We start from the raw sequence: 20,246 nt of genomic DNA on the forward strand, positions 1-20,246 counted from the left end.
AAAAAGGTAAATATTAATGGGAATATACTTCAGAGATATTTTTCTCATAAAAAATTCTAGGGGTGCCAACAATTATGGCCAGCGTGGTTTGGAGAAAAACATTTATTTGATTTACCCCCCAATTTCAATTCTTTTACTTCAATAAAAGGTGAGATTTTTGCGAATTTTTTGAAGGAAAGATCAAAAGGATAAACAATGCAGATTTATTTTTTACAGCCATTTTTTATCATATTTATCAGGGGTGCCATCAATTTTGACCACCACTGTATATACTGTATATTAAATTTCATTAAATGTAATTTGGTATATAATGTTTTATATTTTTATTTATGTATGTATGTATGTATGTATGTATGTATGTATGTATGTATGTATGCATGTATGTATGTATGTATGTATGTATGTATGCATGCATGTATGTATGTATGTATGTATGTATTTATTTATTTTTCATTTCATTATTTAATTTAATTTAATTTAATTTAATTTAATTATATATATATATTTTTTTTTTATATAATTATTATTTTTATTTTTATTGCTGGGCCTCATAAGAAGCATTTTTTTGCTGTTATCTCTCAGGGTGACTGTTAGGGGGCGCAAAAGAGTGATATTTACACTCTTAATTCAACTAGTGCTGCAGTGTTTGCTGTTTTACCTGATATGCTTGTTTTACATACCTATGCAGATTATTTTAAGATATGTCTGTTTAATTTAGACTGAGTTGAATGTATCTGTCAAGTCCAGATTCTGTCTGTGTAACATTTAGCCTATGTAATCGGCCTATATTATATGTAAATAAATAAATAAATTATATATATATATATATATATATATATATATATATGCTAATCATTTAATAAAACCCAGATATAGCCTACAACAGCACTTAGCATGCATGTTTTCAGAAGTATTACCACAAAATATGTACATATGACATACATATATGCCATAAATACAATTTTATTTGAGGATTGCTTCATATTTGATATTCCCTCTGGGGCATCCAATACAATATAAAAATAGATTATAAATGTGTTCATAAATGATCTGATATGCTTGTTTTACATGCTGAAACTTTCCATTAAAGTGTTTGTGTTTTAAAGCACTTGTTATGGTGTAATTTCTTACATCATCTCAAATTCCAGTAAAAGCTGACTTTCCTACATCATCCTGTCTACTGGGGTTACTGGAAACATGAATAATACAGATGAATTACATTAGAAGAGACTGATCCTGCCCAGGGAATGAAAGTGATCCTCACATCAGGAAGAGAGATACAAATGAGACGAGAGGACAAGCCTATATGATTCTGCTCTCATCTCATGTGACAGAAAATGCTTTTGACCTTCGGCAAAAAGTCTGACATACTTATAAGCAGGGCTTCCATTATCTCTGACGTTCTGCTTGTTAGAATGTCGAAACATTAACTTTTGTTTGTTAAACTGTTTCCATGCCCCCAAAATATCTGTGGTTGCCATGGCTGCTGCTCTAACAGTTTGCTTGAGATGAAAAAAGTGAGAGGGAAACACTTTGGTTTCCTGAACCACAAGCCGCTCTGTGAGCTTTCCTGAAGGTGACATCTGTTGAAACCGACGACACAAGTCACATTACAAACTGCTTTATTCAGAGCTGGAAAACACTAATAGAAAACCATATTTAAAAAAAAAAAAAAAAAGAGAAAATGTATTTTGCATAAAGAGTGGCTTCTGTTTAATAACATGTATGGTAACACTTTGCAATAAGGTCCAGTTAGTTAAACACTAACTAAGCAATACATTTGTTACAGTATTTATTCATCTTTGTTACATTTAGTTAACCCTTAAATGCATGAATGTTTTGCCAATTATTACTAAATATGGATCTATATCTACCACAGATGGATCTCAAACTATCACGATAATATAAAACTCTCCTGATATTAGAGTAACAATTACAGAAGAATCTAATAAAGCATATTTTGTTACCTTTTGGAGCTTGGAAGGGTTCAGTTTAAGCAGATGTTTTATCATCACTGTCCTCATCAGAGCTCATATCCCAGTACATTCAGCATCTGCCTCATATTCGCCATCTCAAAATGATCATTTTCAACATCTTCAAAATCAAAATTTTGATCGCTGACAGCTTCTTCAGTGACATTAATATTAGTCTGCGTTCAGTACTTGCTCTCCAGTAAATCGCTGAGCCATTTCAAGTTTTGCTGATGATACTTCCTATTCTTTTGTTTTCTGCCTGCAGTAACTATGAGTGAAACGTCACTTCATCATTGTATCAGACACTGAATTGCACTTATTCAGTCATCAAAAATGTAATTATTGTTGTAAATATACTTAAATATAAAAAAATATCCTGTAATACACCTCGGGTCATTACCAACCCTATACAATTTTTCCAAAAAATTAATGGGAAAACAGGTATTCTCATATAATATATATATTGTTATATTGTTTAATGAATTAATTGAGGAATTCTAAGATGGTTGATGTCTAACTTTAAAAAAATGAATGAGGAGGAGGATAGTGAACGACGTTACAGGATGCGTTTAAATGTTAATTGTTAATTATACCACAGTTTTCATTGTTAGTGTGACAAAATGTGAAAAATTAAACATTATTGTAAAATTTTACCACACAATTTCTTACTTGCAATGTCATTTGTATTTCTTTTCTTTTTCTTTTTGATAAAATCCATCATTTAAACTGAGTCAAATGCAATAAAAATCTTTTAGCTTGTTTAAATTTTTTTTTATTATTATTCTTATTGCAATTATCTTTATTCAAATTTTTAAAGAGGGCAGAAGGATCTTTTGCAAACAGACGTAACCGTCACTCTGACATCCTCCACTGTAAACAGACGTCTGACCTTTCTGAAATGTCACTATATTCCTTCACAGCATCTCACTGATAAGTGTCTTTTTTTCCTTTTACCTTCAGTTTAAACTTCTGGCCTCAAATCTTTGAGGGCAAAGTGTGTCATTCGACAAAACGTGTCATTTGTGTCCCTCATTTAGTATTTGATGACTTTAACAATGAATGATGAACTGATGTCAACTGGTTAATATAGGAAATCACATCAATAAAACCAACTCGTTATATACTCATTAATTATATATAGATATATATAGATATACACACAGACACATATACATATATATATATATTGCAATGGCTTTCAGCAAGAAAACTCTTAAAGGAACACTCCACCGTTTTTTAAATAGGGCTTATTCACCTTCTTTCCTACATTTAGATAGGTGGGCAAATGCATTTTTGTCTCAGTGCATGCATTGTTTTAGTTTGACAGTGTCGGCGCGAGCTTAGCTTAGCATAATGAATGGAATCCTTTGTTGCCAGCTAGCATGTCCTGAGTAAAAGTGATAAAAAAACCCCAAAAAACCACCTAATTACTTCTTGTGGCCTGCGTATTCACAACGAGTACAAATAGCGATACAGATTAACACTAGGCAATTTCCTAGGCAGATATTGACTTGGGACTATATTAGGGGGAAGCACAGGCGAAGCACTGCTACTTGGGCGCAGAGATATCACGCAACACATGAAATCGTGGGGCGTTTTTTCCAGTTCACTTTATCACACCGGAAAAAAAAATAGAGTACTGCAGGATGGATCAACACCGTGAAATCCTCGGTAGCTGTGACACAACTGCGGGCACGCTCATCTTGATCTGACGCGTTGAGTCTGGTCATCGATGGCAGTAACTTGTCCCACTCGCCACTGCACAGACACTCTGTTTCAGTCGGCATAGATTGGCATATTCCCCCACATTCACACCACCAGTTCATGTTGGCTCTCATCCTCACGTCCTCAGGCTGTTGAGCGATCGCAACCTCCTCCTCCTGTTGTTCTATTTCCAAAGCACGCAGCTCATCTTCTGAAAACTCTGGTTCATAGAGGTATGGTTCTGGCTCTCGACTGTCTGAGAAGACACCCTCTTCGTCTCTCACAAAATCAGCCATGTTCATCGCCATTCATGTACTGTAGGAAAAATAGCCAGCTACTATTCACGCCGGTGTGTTGACGGAAGTTGGGGGATTTCATGTGTTGCATGATATCTCTGCGCCCAAGTAGCAGTGCTTCGCCTGTGCTTCCCCCTAATATAGTCCCAAGTCAATATCTGCCTAGGAAATCGCCTAGTGTTAATCTGCATCGCTATTTGTACTCGTTGTGAATACGCAGGCCACAAGAAGTAATTAGGTGGTTAAAAAAAAAAAAAAGTAATCACTTTTACTCAGGACATGCTAGCTGGCAACAAAGGATTCCATTCATTAAGCTAAGCTAAACTTGCGCCGACCCTGTCAAACTAAAACAATGCATGCACTGAGACAAAAATGCATTTGCCCACCTATCTAAATGTAGGAAAGAAGATGAATAAGCCCTATTTAAAAAAAAAAGTCCTGATCTAGAATTAGATTTTTTTTTTTTTTATGAAATTAATAGGCTACTTTTATTCAACATGAATGCAATCAATTGAATGCCATTTAAATTGATACAAATGATTTCTATTTCAAATAATAATAGAGAAGCAAATCAGCATATTAGAATGATTTCTGAAGGATCATGTGACACTGAAGACTGGAGTAATGATTTGCCATCATAGGAATAAATTATATTTTGAAATGTATTCTCATAGAAAACAGTTATTTTGAATTGTAATAATATTTCACAACACTGTTTGTAGCCCATTGATTATGCAGAATAAGTTTGGAAGCTTGTTTCCACCACTGAATAAAAAAATAAAATTGGTAATTGGGGGGCTTGAAAATGCAAGCATTTGAAACCGATACAGTTCCTGTCTCTGTGTAAACTACAAAAACGTGAATTTGTCAAAACGGTTACGTCATGCGTATTACGTGTTCAGTCTATGGGCGCTGTGGCATCGCCACCTACTGGCCTGGCTTTTTTTCTCGCAATTGCGAGTTTATCTCTCAGAGTTGCACGTTTATATTTCCAATTCTGACTTTATACCTCACAATTGTGAGTTTATATCTCGCAATTGTGAGAACAAAGTCCAAATTGTGAGATAAAAAGTTTCAATTACCATTTGTAATTTTATTCCATGGAGGAAACAAGCTTCAGTAATAGCCTTAGTGAGCATAAGAGACTTTAAAATAAATAAATAAATAAATATATTCTTACCCATCTCAAACTTTTGAACGGTAATGTATCAGCATTAAACTTTTGTAGTTTCATGATCTTGAGCACAGGAAATTGGTCTGATGTTATTTGTCTGAAGTGATTAATCATTAAACTGATTCATTTGAAGTGAAATTAATGATTTTGACACAATCAGCAGAAACTGGAACTCCTCCACAGCACAACTGATTAACATTTGTTGAAACAGGTCTTATTAGTCACAAGAACAATTCCACTTTTTTTTTACATTACAGGAAGATAGGAAGAATGTAGGTGTCTACCGTCTTAAAGCTGAAAACGAAAGGCCTTTTCTTTTTGTGCCTCATGAAATAAATAAAACTGGGGTTGAAATGATACAAGGGTGAGTAAACGACACAATTAAAAAATTTTGGTGAACTATCTCATACCATTTTTTTTTTTGCAGTTGTTGTATATAACATGCAAGTGATTCACCAACACCAAATAAGGAACAAGTACAGCCCCTAAACTATCCCTCCAGTCAAAGATCAAACAGCTGATATAGAGTACAGTAATGCTGAAGCCACCGCAGAGACACTGCATGGAAGGTCTCAGGAAAACCCTGTCCACTAGCGTGACACACACTGTTTCTGAGGAGGCTGGCTGTCCCACGTGTGAGAGGTGGGGAGAACAGATCAGACCAGCCCTGCATGGGCAAAAACCACAAAAATACAGTACACACACTTTAACCCTGATGAGTCAGATAATGATTCTGTGCCGGGCTGCCACAATGACGGCCTCTTTACTGACATGATGTGTTTGGGGACACTGATTTTAACGAAACAGATTTCAAGGTTTAATGTTAATATTATATATATATATATACAATTAATAAAAAATATTATAGATGAATAAATTAGTAAATAACTTTTTTTATCGTTTATAATTTATCTATATATTATATTATATTATATTATAATATTAAATTGTACGTTTTAAATGTGGTTTATGTGAAATTATTTGTTTGAAAATATATTTTTTAAATGTCACTTGGTTTAATACTTTGTATTACAATTAATGCTGTACATAAAATAAAATAAAATGTAGGCTATATATAAAATAAATGTTCCCCAAAATTTTCGGTACATAAACATTCTTTTATTTGTAATAATTTATTTTAATAAAATCAACTTTGTATTATAATTAATAATGACATTCCGACATTAAGAATGGCCTAATTGCCCAAATGATTGTTTTATAGCTTTTATAGGCCTAGTATCAAGTATCACACTTGTGTTTTCAAATTGGGTTTACATGACTTCCTGCAAGTACAAAACCCACCGATACAATCAGAAAGAGTGTGTGTGTGTGTGTGTGTGCGCGCGCACAGTGAGACCACATTTCTTTCCTCTGCGCGTTCCATTTCTCTTCAGGAAACTGTACGCTGTGATCTATAAGACTGTTTGTGTTTTTTCCTCCCTCCCTCGCGCTGTCATTCATACGTGAGCTGAGCGTCTTAGCCTATGTACAAGACTCTGTTTTTCCAAACCCAGCGTGGAACAATGTGTGAGGTGAATGTCAGCGAGGTATAACAGTCAACACACCTTCATAATGTTCTTCAGAAGTGTCTCAGACGTGTGAGACTGAGGACAGTTTTAATCTTGAGCAACATGACACTCAAATCACACTTCATGCTACCACGCGCACCAACAGGTACGTCTCTGGCATTCCATGTCCAAGATTTTGCGATGGTTTGAAGGAATATTAATCTACAATCATTATTATGTTGGTTACACTTTATTTTACGATTTCCGTGTCTCGGCGTATTTACGTATACATTGAAATACTGCGTAATAAATTAACAAATTATAAGGTTAGGATTAGGGTTTGGTTAGTTACATGCAATTATGTATAATTTATATTTATTACTAAAGTAACGACTTGTAACATGTAACATGGGCACTGTAAAATAAAAATAGGCCTAACTTATTTTTGTTAATTATTTAAGTATGTTAGATGTGTATAATTTGTTCAAGTTTTTATTATGAATATGGAAATACATTGTGTGGTAGTGTGAAATTAAAGTCACTATCAATTACTTAAAAAGTTCCACTTAACTTGAAGTACGTTAAAAAATGATTTTAATTTAAGGATTAAAAAATAAATATATTTAAAAAAAATACTTTAAGGATTAAAAACTATTTTTTTTTTTTACTAAATTACACACACACACACTTGTACATACATACATAGATAGATAGATAGATAGATAGATAGATAGATAGATAGATAGATAAAATAAAACAAGCAAAGTAAATAAATAAATGTTCCCATAACTTTCAGTACATAAACATAATTTTAATTAAAAAAAACTTGAATTACATAAGTAACAATAAATAAATAAACAAGACAAGAAAATAAATGAGAAAAACAAAAAAAGAGTTAGTTTTTATGGAATTTTGGTCATTGAGTCAGTATTTATGGAAGCTTTTAACAAAATAATAATAAAAATCAATAACTTGAACAACCAATCAATAATAAAAAATAAAAAAAGAAAGAAAAACGGACCCTAACACGTGGCTTTGTTAGATAGATAAATAAATAAACCTGCTGTTATTGAGTCACTTTCTTTAACAAAGTCATTTACAAACATTTAATTAATTTAATTTTTAAACAGGAAAAATCAATAAATCAACCAATAAAGAGAGAGAAAAGGAACCTATAACAAACGGTTTTCTATGGAAGTCTTCTACGAAAGTACAGTGAAGTGAACTGATGGTTTTACACTTATATATTCATAGGATCTGTATGGAGCAGTGGACACTGTAAAAGACAGTACAGCTCGAAATCGCAGCTTAACTACCTCGCAAGAACACATCCGATGATGGACCAGAGGAGGCCCAAACCTCACAGGTTCCACTCAGGCCTGGTGTTTCGCCTAAAGGTACGTGACACGCAATGGGACACTTAAATCCCACGTCACGCCTAAATGTGACTGTAATGGAATCAAACAGTCAAGCTGATTTTTAGTGGATGTACAGTATGACATAATTTCCTCTGACACAAGTCACCTCTTTTACACAGCTGTATCACTTGTAACGTGATCTAATTTGAGCTTCCGAGATCATAAAATTACAGTAAATGTGGGCTGGCGTGCCGTGATGTATTGATACATGAAATTCATGGGAAATTTACATGACTTTCGGCCGTTTCGCTTTCACTGAGAAAGGTGCCTTGTGTGGTAAAATATAACCGTGCCGAACTGACTCTGCTCTGGCATGATAAACAAGAACAATGGCTCTGTTGAAACAGCCACAGGCGTTTTATGACGTCGCCGGGAAAATAGGCAAATGAGACCTGCAGGGTTTAGAGCCGGTGACATTGGACATCGTGTGCATCGTCTCATCTGCCTTTCTATATTGACACAGGACCGTGTGAGGATGGACTACAGCCAGCACGAAGGAGACATCCAGGACAACACTGAGAGCAAACTGAGGGAACTGGCCCTGAAGTGGTTTACAGAGACCCAGGCGCCTTTAATTCTCCACAACGGCAACTTTCCGGAATGGTTCCAAGGATTTATCAGCAGAAAGTAAGAAATGTTTCTGAGAAACAAGCTTTTAGAACAGGCAACAGAAGGTTTTAAGCGATACTATCTGTAACGTGATGTTACGACAGCATAAAATACGAATTCTTCCAAGAATAAAGCTTGTTCACTTCAGGTGTCTTGTAGTTTAAAAATATGGGGTTATCGGGAACACTTTACAATAAGGCATAATGCATTAACTAACATGAACTGACAATGAAAACTTAGTTGAAAATTTTTTTAGTTACACTTTATTTGGTAACACTGGTGACATAGTTACACTTTACATGTACTTACCATAGTAATAACAGTAAATTATGCTATAATTACATGCAACTAACCCTCAACCAAACCCTAATCCTATAACCCTATAGTAAGTACATGTAGTTAATCAATATTACTCAGTACTTAAATATATAATTACACTGTAACAATAAAGGTTAACCCTTTACTTTAAGATGACATTGTTACAGTGTAATTATATATTTAAGTACTGAGTAATATTAATTAACTACATGTACTTACTATAGGGTTAATGTAAGGGTTAGGTCTTGGTTTAGGGTTAGTTACTTGTAATTATGCATAATTTGCGGTTATTACTATAGTAGGTACATGTATAAGTGTATAAGTGTTACCAAAATGTTCATGTTTATGTTAGTTCATTAACTAATGTTAACAAATACAACTTTTGATCTTAAAAATGTAATGTTGAGATTAACATTAACTAATATTAATAAATGCCATATAAGTATTTTTCTTTGTTCATATTAGTTAACTAGTGTTGACAGATCAAACCTTAATGTAGGGTGTTACTGAGTCAAACCTGTACTCTCTTAAAGGAAAGGATCTTTATTGTCATCGATTGTTCCATGAAGAACTTTAAACATTCGTGGAATCTTTCCATTCCACAAAAGGTTCTTTATAGTGGTTCTTTTAAAGGGATAGTTCACCTAAAAATGAAAATTGTGTCATCGCTTACTCACCCTCAAGTTGTTCCGAACCTGTATGAGTTTCATTCTTCTGTTGAACATAAAATAAGATATTTTGAAGAATGTTGGTAACCAAATAGTTGATGCAGCCATTGACTTCCAAAGTACTTTTTCCCCCTGCTATGGAAGTCAGTGGCTACTGTCAACTGTTTGATTACCAACATTCTTTTGTGTTCAACAGAAGAATGAAACTCATACAGGTTCGGAACAACATGAGGGTGAGTAAATTACAGAATTTAAAATTTTGGGTTGAACTATCCCTTCAAGAGCTGTTCACTGAAAGGTTCTTTGGAACTAAAAATGGTTCTTCAATGGCATTGCAGCGAAAAACCCTTTTGGAACCTTTATTTTTGGAACCATTACATTTGGAATTTTCGGTAACATAATCTCATACTGTTATGCAAGCATTATTCAAAGTTGGAACTCTATCATAATTTGTGGTGGTGTCGTGTTTCACAGGGATGCAGAGGAGCATCTGAAAGACAAGGAACTGGGCTGTTTCCTCATTCGGCTCAGTGATAAAGCCACTGGATACATTCTTTCATATAAGTAAGTGTACTTACAAAATAAGGGCTGGAAATGTCATTGGTGTACCATTTAGCATTGTTCTTTTCCTCCAAAATGACTAATAACCAGATGTGTGCATTTCCTTGAAACAGTAAAAATGCAAACTTTTGGTTGCGTTCCAGCATTTTCTGGGGTTAATCTTTAGCTTGTGATGTCAATCATTCTTAAAATATCAGAATGGTTTCAATTAATATATTTTTTTAATTTACTGAATTTTTTTTAATGGTGCAAATTATTGTTTTTCAGAGGTCGCGATCGATGTCGGCACTTTGTCATCAATCAGAATAAAGATGGTCGTTTTATTGTGACGGGCGACACAGAGATGCACAACACTCTCACTAGCCTCATTGAATATTACAAGTCAAGCCCCATTGAACCATTTGGAGAATATCTGACGCTCTCATGTTTTGAGGTGAGTTTGTATTGTATAGCCTATACACATTTATAATATTATATATTTTAAGAAAATACTTTTTTATTTTTTATTTTACACATTAGCGTTCAAAGGTTTTGGTTTCAGTAAGATGATTTTTTAAGAAATTAATACTTTTATTCAGCAAGGATGCGTTATATTGATCAAAAGTGACAGTAAAGACATTTATAATTTATAATTCTACTTCACATAAACACTGTACTTTTGAACTTTCTGTTCATCAAAGAATCCTTTTTTTTAAAAATCAAAATCCTAAAAATCCCCCCAATGTTTTCAACATTGATAATAATGAGAAATGTTTCTTGAGGAGCAAATTTTACAATATATTCAAATAGAAAACAGATATTTAAAATTGATTTTGATCCAATAAATGCAGCCTTGATGACTTATATATATATATATGTGTGTGTACAAGGCAAGCATTACCATGTGCTATTGCTTTTCTAAACTTTTTTCATTTTATTTTGTGTTGCAGTCTTCCACAAGCGAGCTGTATGATGTAATTCACTTTGACCTGAGGGAAAAGCCAGGACTGAGTGTTAATGCTGTGAAGGATATTTGGGGCGATCAGCGTAAAAAACACGACTCAATGCAACCTCCCGCCTTGCCGCCCAAGGGCAACAGAAACACACTGGTATGTCACATTTGCCAATTAATCATTTGAATTCAATTTGGAATAATAGTGTTTTTTGTAATTCATTTTAATAGCTATTATTTACGTTTATTAATTAGTTGATTGGTTGCTTTGTTGCATTTATTAAATTGTAAAAAGAAAATGCATACTTCATTTACTGATTATAATTGTGTGTAAATGTGGTCACACTTTATATTGTGTCTTTAACTATATGTAATATTATATAATTAATCATTTGATATAAAAAAATATGTTTTTACATTGTACTTAAATTACAAAAACTACCTGCATGCAATTACAGGTGTATTTAATACCTGTAAATACATATATAATTACACTGTTGACCCTTCCTTGACACCTTAACCCACCCTTAAACCTACTTAACCACCTAACCCGACCCTAACCACACCCGTGTCCCACCTCAATAGCAGCAAATGTGTTTTGGTTACACTTAATTTTACAGCATGCTTGTTACACGTTACATGTAGTTACTATAGTAATAGCACGCAACCAACCCTAAATCAAACCCTAATCCTATAGTATGTTGTATTGTTACTCAGTACTTACATGTCTAATTACACTGTAACAGTGACACCTTAAAATATTAAAGTGGGTTACACCCTGTTACAGTGTAATTATACAAATAAGTACTGAGTAATATTAATTAACAACATGTACTTTCTATAGGATTAGGGTTTGGTTGAGGATTAGTTGCATGTATTACGCATCATTTACTGTTACTATTATGGTAAGTACATGTAACATATGTACATGTAACAAGGACACTGTAAATAAAGTGTTACCATAAAGAGTAACCGTGTTTTGCAATACAACATGAACACAATAAGGAAAGTAAGTTGTTAAAGACACCTAATATAAAGTGTGACCGTAAATTAAAGTGCTTAAACATCTGACTGTGGCTTCATGTCTGGATAATTATGATTTCCTTCCACAGGCAGTACCTCCAGTGCCAAGAAAATGCCCTCCTCTGAAAGCCGCCTCCTTGGATGTGAAGTCCAGCACAGAAAGCGTGCTGTACACGGCGATAGACCTGCAGAAGTTCAAAGGAAGAGTCAGAACGCCAACCGAGGGCATAGACATTTCACGTACCGCTAGAAGGGAACTCAGAGCCCAGAGACAACAGAAAATCCCTGCCGCAAACCAAGGAACCATTTACTCCGAGCTCATGGTGCCGAACTGCAGAAGTCAATCCCTACCGTTCCTGGATGACGACTGTGAAGAAGAAGAAGAAGAAGAAGGACACTTTAATAGAAGAAGCCAACCGCAAATCTCTTCCCACGTACAGAGGGAACCACTCAACAGTTCCACCACCAACATGTTGCCAGGTCTTAGCAACAGCCTGGATGTATTATGCAATTCATCACTGTATCAATTAGCCGGAACACCTGGCAACCAAAACATGGCGGGGATGAGAATGTCAAAGGTCAGCGCGCAGGAAAGCGATGCTATGTATGCCGAGGTGCCTCTTGAACCCGTTCCAAATCACTTCCTGGTTGACGACACGTACGAGCAGATTCCCGACTCGCAACCTACATCGAGAGCAGAGGAGAAATCACACACTAATACCTACGAGACGCTAACAGACTTAAAACCCAAGCAGATTATTTCTGCCCGGGCCATTAAGGTGAGTGTTGGTGTGATTTTGGTATCAAAATTTCTAAGAATATTTCTTCATATTTTTAGTTGAACATAATACTTAGAGATAATGATTGTAATAACATACCTGTTGTTTCCTGCAGACTGATAAATGGAAATGGCTGTCCCCGGAATACTGGAAAAAATAACTTCTTCATCCTTCAGAGAAAAATCATCATATTACACTAATAGTGAACAGTTGTTGACGAAAACTACTTCCATCCACCCAAGCTATTTCTGATTATTGAATACTAGAATAGTGCAGCTTTATTTTTCACCATATTTGTGGGATTTCTGTCTGTGTATTTGTGAAATGTTGAAATGTTAAAATAATATTTATTAACTTAATAAACATATACATATCTGAGTGTCTTTGCCTTGACAAGTTTCATTCTTGTTAGTCGTGATTGGTGTACCTCATGATGGCCCTTGTGAAAAAGAAGTGCGCTTTATTGTATTGAATGTGCACTTGTAGTGTACTTCAAATTTGAAAAGTATATATTTTTTAAAAACTATACTTGCAGATATCATTAGTTGACAAGAAGAGGCTTAGTCGGCCAAATTTAAAAGAGATAGTTAACCCGAAAACAACAATTCTGTCATTAACTTACCCTCATGTCGTTCCAAGCCCGCAAGACTTACATAAAGTTCATAAAGAGATCTTAAAACTAATCTATATGAATTGAGCGGTTTAGTCAAGATTGTCTGAAGACACTCGATCGCTTTATATGATGAATAGATTAAATTTAGGCTTTTATTCAAAAGCCTCAGGTGTGGCTTATCATTAGAAACATGTAGCCTAGTAGCCTAACGTTAGCCACTTTAGTGTTAACCTGGATAAATGTGCACTGTTATTAGGCGCATATACAAGTGTACATTCGGAGTGTGGAAGGTAAATTAGTACCAAGCTTGCTTCATGCAAAAATAACTAAAAAAATCATACGTGAGCTGTGTGGATGTGGTAGACTTGACAAATGTCATAACACCTACATGTCTCACCCAGATTATTAGCTGCCCTAATTCATTTTGATGAAAATCTGCCCGATTTTCATTTTGACTCATATTTGATATTATTGCAATTCAGTTAGGGATGTGAAAGCATGACTCATTTGAAAAGAAGAAAAAAAATGTCATGTTTATGTAGGCCTATATGATATAATAAAATGTTGATATTTTGAAAAGTCAGCTTTGAAGCTGAAGGGGGGGGGGGGGGGGGGGGGGGATTCTTGTCTCATCCCCACTTTATTGACCATGAGCCTATAATTATTAATACACAGAGTGGGAATTGGAAGCTGTTAAACTTTACAGTCTTCTAAATTACCTTACTTGCCAATAACAGAGGCCATCTGTGGAGGTGCACATCTGCCTTTACGAGACTCAGTACAACTGCTGGAAACACAGAAAGACAAGATATCATTGTGTGTGTTCTCTTTCATGGCCTTTCACTGAGTAATAGAGTCAAATGACAGATTTCCAGTAGAAACACTTCACACATGTAAATAAGGAGGCTACTATTTGAAATTTAACATTAAGTTCAAGCTAATCTAAAATCTATATAAAATTTTTCGAGTCATTGTGATCCTTTTGTAGGCTAAATGCATTCATGCCTGTGAAAACACATCTATTCAGGCAATTATTTAGGCCACCAAAAATCCAATAGATGAATTACGCTTATGGTGCATTCAAGTCCTCCTGAAAAGTTAATATTTACAGGTAGGGAAGTCACAATTTTCAGCAAAAATATGATTTGCTTCTACAAAATAATGAAATATGCTATCAGGTGTAGGCCTATAGCAGCTAACAAACATAATTATGTGTCGGAGTACTTACGGATATTATACAAATATAATGTGACAGAGACCCTATTATCTGTCAAATTATTTATTTCTATTTATTCATTAATTGTGCTTGTTAGCTAGTAATCAATCAGCTAACTGATTTAACTATTTGTTAATAAACAGCTAACAACCAGCTAATACTCATTATGACAGTCACATTAGGCTATCTGTAAACTGTTTTAGGTTATCAGGTGCTTGCTAAGCTATTAATAATCAGCTAACTGATTGAACTTACTATATATTCATTAATGCTGCTTATTAAGCTATTAGCCATCTGCTAATACTCATAACATGACAGAGGTGAGTTAGATTATCTGTAAACTGCTTTAGTTTTCTATTTATTCATCAATGGCGCTATATGCTATTAGCAAGCAGCTGAACCCATATGGAAAAGGTTTGCTAAAAACTCCTGTGATTCTTATATGTTCCAACAGAATATTGTAAGGGACATATATGCTGCGAAAACCACATATATAAATTGTATAATATTAGTGTATTTTTAATCATATTATGTCATATATGTCCTACATACAACTGAAGCCATATAGATTTTCATGATGTAAAAACATAGGAAAATAATGCTAATTTAATATGAATGTCTAACATGGATGTGTATAAAACACAGTGCAGTTTACCAATCAGTATAAGGCTGTGCTTCACTCATGCTTGTTCTTATCTTGTCCTAAGTCCAGCCCTATGCCTGTAGTCAATCATGGTTACTGTATACTGTATAATCAGCCTTAGATGAAACATTTAAACTACGCACACAAGCACACATTTATTAGAGTGTGTTCTACAAGATACAGTTGCATATTTCACATATAAATAGTTTTCATTTTAAATCCTGCATCACCAGATTTCATTTTCATTTGTGAAAATTTCTCTAAACATTATCACAGTACTATGTTATACAACATGCAGTTGTATTCTTAACATATAACTTTCCTAAATGTCGAAGTGATTCTTATGGGTAAAATAAAAAATAAATTCTAAAAAAAATAATTCAGTGGCTTAGTAAATATCACAGCAATAATTAACTTTATTCACTTAATAAAATCTCTGAATATCATTTACTTGATAGTTTGAGTTGAACATAACGAAATAGGCTAATTGACTAAAACTCCAACAATTAATTTTGTCTGAAATTTACAGTTATATTTAAGTTTGAAGTTTTTCACTAAAATAATTTAGTATTTGACTAACCAATTATTTATTTAAAATACACTGAGCTAATAAATTTGTGAAATTTCCATCACCATATTTGAGAATGGATAATTAAAATGATCTGTTTCAAGAACCACAAATATTACTTAAATAAAATCAATATTATTAATATTTAACACGCATAAGAAATTAAGTTTACTCAATTAAAACAATGCGCGCACCTCCTCCCTCCCCCCTCCCCCCTCCACTCTGAAGTGACGTGACGACAGCTCAGCGGTTGAGTGAGCGCGCGCTGTTTGAATTCTCTTCAGTCTTCAGACTCAGAGAGTTCTCCTCTTCTCTTCTCAGCGGCGCAGAATTGGTGCATTTCCTCTGTGAAATTCAGGTGTGTGGATGTTTTATTTGATCTGTATAATCATTAATGTGCTTTAAATCATTTTATTTAATGCGAAAGAACATACAGAGATGCAATGTTACTCACCGAGTGTCGGCTCGCGTCTGCCTTTTCGCATGATTGTAACGCCTTGCATAAACACACGACTATATTCCTAAAGATAATGAATATAACTAATTTGGATGATAAAATGTCCTCAGAACTGTGCACTATTTGTTTATTGGCAGGTTATGGAGTCAGTCGCGTCGCAGCATCTTTCGGCTGTGAGTGACGCAGGACGGCGGTGTAAAGTTAGAGGCTTCCCCGCAGAGGCGAGTCCATCTCCGGCTGGAGAAACAGCGCTGATCCGGTGGATACTGGATAACAGACCGGTTGATTACACTTGAATTACTTTAATGTTTAGGCCTAAATGTTTAGTTTTTACTTCGAAAATGTTTCTTACATGAGTTTAAATATTGTATACGTGTTAAAAAGATTATAAAATATGCTGTATTGCTGTAGGCTACTCATTGACAATAAAGGCCAATGTCATGTAGTTATACTGGTGGTTGTATGGAATATTTTTTACAAAGGTTTAGAGGAAATAAAAAAGTTAATATTACTGGCATATAAACACAGTTAATATTACTCATTAATATTTGTTTTTAAATGTTCTCCCCAAATTATTTCTACTCAATTTCATTTGTTAATGTACCAAATGCAGTTACTCAGATCTATTTAATTAGTTTTACTTACATTTACTCAGTTAATACAGTGTATGTAATTTATTTCACTGCTTAAAAATCTAATCAATATTCTAAGTGTAAAAATGTTTCACCAAAAAAAAATTGAGTTCAAATCAGAGTTCATATACAAAAGCATATTCCAGCCAATTTTCAACATTTTAATCACTGTTCTAGAAACATATTTGACTCAACTTTGTTCATTTGCAATAATATGTTATGATTTGTTCACAAACAACAGGCCCAGACAGTTCACAATTAATGTAAATGCACGGTCTTACAATGTCATTGCTTTAACTGCTCTTTCAAATCCTGTAGGAAAATTAACAGTCTTCATAAAGGTCAGTGATATTCTGACAGCTAGTAGTAATCCTCGAACCGGCTTCTGCACTGTGTACAATTTAAAGGGATACTCCACTTTAAAATGAAAATTCTGTCATCATATATTCACCCTCATGTTGTTTCAATCCTGTATGAATTTCTTCTGCTGAACAGAAAGGAAGATATTTAGAAGAATATCAGTAACCAGACAGTTTCTGGTCCCGCTGACTTCCATAGTAGGAAAAAAAGTCAATGAGACCAGAAACTGTCTGGTTACTGATATTCTTCTAAATATCTTCCTTTCTGTTCAGCAGAAGAAAGAAACTCATAAAGGATTGAAACAACATGAGGGTGAATATATGATGACAGAATTTTCATTTTAAAGTGGAGTATCCCTTTAAAAATTTGCCAACTGCATATAAGTGAATCAGATGTTGGTCATCAAAACATGAAATCTGTATGAAACACATAAACAAATGACACAAAATGTGTATAAATTCTATATGACTTTAATTTGACTAGCATATGATTCAATATAAGAACTTTAAATGATTTATATATAAATTTTATATGAGTTTTATATATTTACTAATACCATACACATTTGCATACTTTTGTCATGTAAAACTCATATAAGTCTTTTAACAGTATTCATATATAACGCAAAAATCCCCTACAAGTTGTATGTGTGCTATTTAGTATGAAAGTGGCCATAATCGGTCTGATTTTGTATAGGACATATATTGGCCTTATATGAAACACAGAAGGTAATTCTGGCCGATTTAAGTAAGGAAGATATGGTTGCTGTATATGAACCATGCAGGTTTTTTTCATATGGGAACTAACTGCTTTAATGCTGCTTATTAAGCTATTAGCAACCAGCTAACTGATTTAGCTTAGGCTATATTCATTAATGCTGCTTATTTAGCTACTAGCAACCAGCTAACTGATTTAGCTTAGGCTACACTCATTAATGCTGTTTATTAAGCTATTAGCAACCAGCTAACTGATTTAGCCTATAGTGCTGCTTATTAAGCTATTAGCCATCAGCTAATACTCATGACAGAGGTGAGTCACATTATCTGTAAACTGCCTTAGCTTTCCATTTATTCATCAATGGTGTTTGCTAAGCTATTAGCAACCAGTTATAATCAGCTAAGACCAGCTAGAATCCAGTTATCATGATCCAGAACACAGCTACCATCTTAAACTGTGTTTTCAGACTCAAATGAACTGGTCTCGACAACACTGCTAGCTGTTGTACGTCCTGTAGAACCATAAGCGTGGGCAACATAAAACAACCATGACAACCAAATAACATTAATGTTCTACTTCAACTGGCTCATGCAGAGTGTTTAACAAAAAAGCTAAACTGTCTACTTAACTGTATATGGATTTAAAATATAGGACTACTGATCATAGTAATTATGCATAACTACACGATACTGCACAACAACACATCATTAATCATTGTTTCCTAGAAAAGTAGAAACTTCCTCACTCCATACAGAAAGTAGAAGTGATATCCTCACATTTGATTTATGTCTGGAAGAAATTTATAGCGGCCTTTCTGACTCCCTGGAGAAGCAAGACTGTGATTTGCACGCTTACGCTCAAACTCAAGGGACCAAATGGTGTCGGACAAGATCTCCATGTAAAAGGGGACAATAAAGCTGCCAGCAGTGACTGATCTGGTTTTTGTGGGGAGCAGGAATCGTAAATAAGAGACTCATTGCATAGACAGCGTAACTTCAGGCAGATTTAAGAAAAGACCAGAGACGGCCTACAAAATGTATCCTTCTCTGTATGACACATACACTCTGTTTATGATGAATGGCATCTACCAGCAGGGGCTAATGAGGCTAAGCTGACCAGTTAAATGTTCCTTGCATCGGAATATGCATACTTCCCTACTATACAGTAGGCAACATTATTGTACTATACAGTACACACATTCACTATATACATGTAGAACATACTTTTTTAACAGTTGCAAAGTTCATTCCTCATCAAATGCAGAAACTACTCAAACAGTATGAGATTTCAGATGCAGCTCTTGACCACCATAATATCTATTAACGTAATCCTAAAATCGAAAGCTGTGTCCTAAATCGCCGCCTATACCCTTATATAGTGCACTATTTGAGGGGACAACCATGGTGTTCGAAAACAGTGGACATTATCAAGTGCACTCATTCAGTCCCACAATGCACAGCAGCAACGACCAATTTACACTCAATGTATACCCATAATGCACCATGAGGGTTGCGCTGAATTGAATTCCTGCGTCTTGGCAGTAGATGCCATGCTAGTGGAAACTTACAGATGTACAGTGATACCTTTTTAATTTATTATTGTTTAATTAAGGTTTATTCAAGCAAGTTTGTGAATTTGTTTTCATTCACTCCTTCAATATGACTAATGTACGGAATAGTTATTGAGGGTATGGGGGGCGATTTCGGATACAACCACTGATCCAGAAACACATGCTACTATGCTAAATCGCATTAGCATATGGCTACAGTGGCAAAAAAGACTTGGAATTCTAACGGATTAATGAAAAATGGGATGCAAGTCATTGTGTAAAACCTAGAATGTTGTGTTTGAGGATTCAAACAAACGTATCGCATTTCCTTGTTTACAGTTATTGATCAGGAGATTAGCCTGCCTGACAAAAAAGCCATCACTTGAACACATCCAGTAATACTGATATATCCTGCCCTTGTTATCGAACTGGCTCCTAAAAACACACAAAAATGGATGGTTTTGAAACTCTTGGGATGGCAAACATCACTGAGCTAATAAGATTAGAGGGCAGCCAAGGCCAGCACAGA

The 20,246-nt window shown here is 34.6% G+C and overlaps 1 protein-coding gene across 1 annotated transcript; it reads left to right on the plus strand.

The window, feature by feature from the left end:
* The first annotated feature begins 6,579 nt into the window (after nt 1–6,579).
* sh2d7 (SH2 domain containing 7) lies at nt 6,580–13,280 on the plus strand. Its single transcript, XM_084397922.1, has 8 exons — nt 6,580–6,821; nt 7,910–8,052; nt 8,537–8,700; nt 10,143–10,232; nt 10,497–10,662; nt 11,159–11,317; nt 12,273–12,962; nt 13,078–13,280. The coding sequence occupies exons 1-8, from the start codon at nt 6,779–6,781 to the stop codon at nt 13,120–13,122; spliced, it is 1,500 nt and encodes a 499-aa protein (XP_084254048.1). The 5' UTR covers nt 6,580–6,778; the 3' UTR covers nt 13,123–13,280.
* Nucleotides 13,281–20,246: the final 6,966 nt, after the last annotated feature.

Source organism: Rutilus rutilus, assembly GCF_951802725.1.
Source record: "Rutilus rutilus genome assembly, chromosome: 23".
NCBI lineage: Eukaryota > Metazoa > Chordata > Actinopteri > Cypriniformes > Leuciscidae > Rutilus > Rutilus rutilus.

What these genes read in the sequence shown, in the direction of transcription:
- sh2d7 (XM_084397922.1), top strand. Translation starts at nt 6,779, where the DNA reads ATGACACTCAAATCACACTTCATGCTACCACGCGCACCAACAG. An exon ending in GCCTGGTGTTTCGCCTAAAG is followed by an intron (nt 8,053 to 8,536) that starts GTACGTGACACG and finishes ATATTGACACAG; the next exon opens with GACCGTGTGAGGATGGACTA. An exon ending in TTTCTGCCCGGGCCATTAAG is followed by an intron (nt 12,963 to 13,077) that starts GTGAGTGTTGGT and finishes TGTTTCCTGCAG; the next exon opens with ACTGATAAATGGAAATGGCT.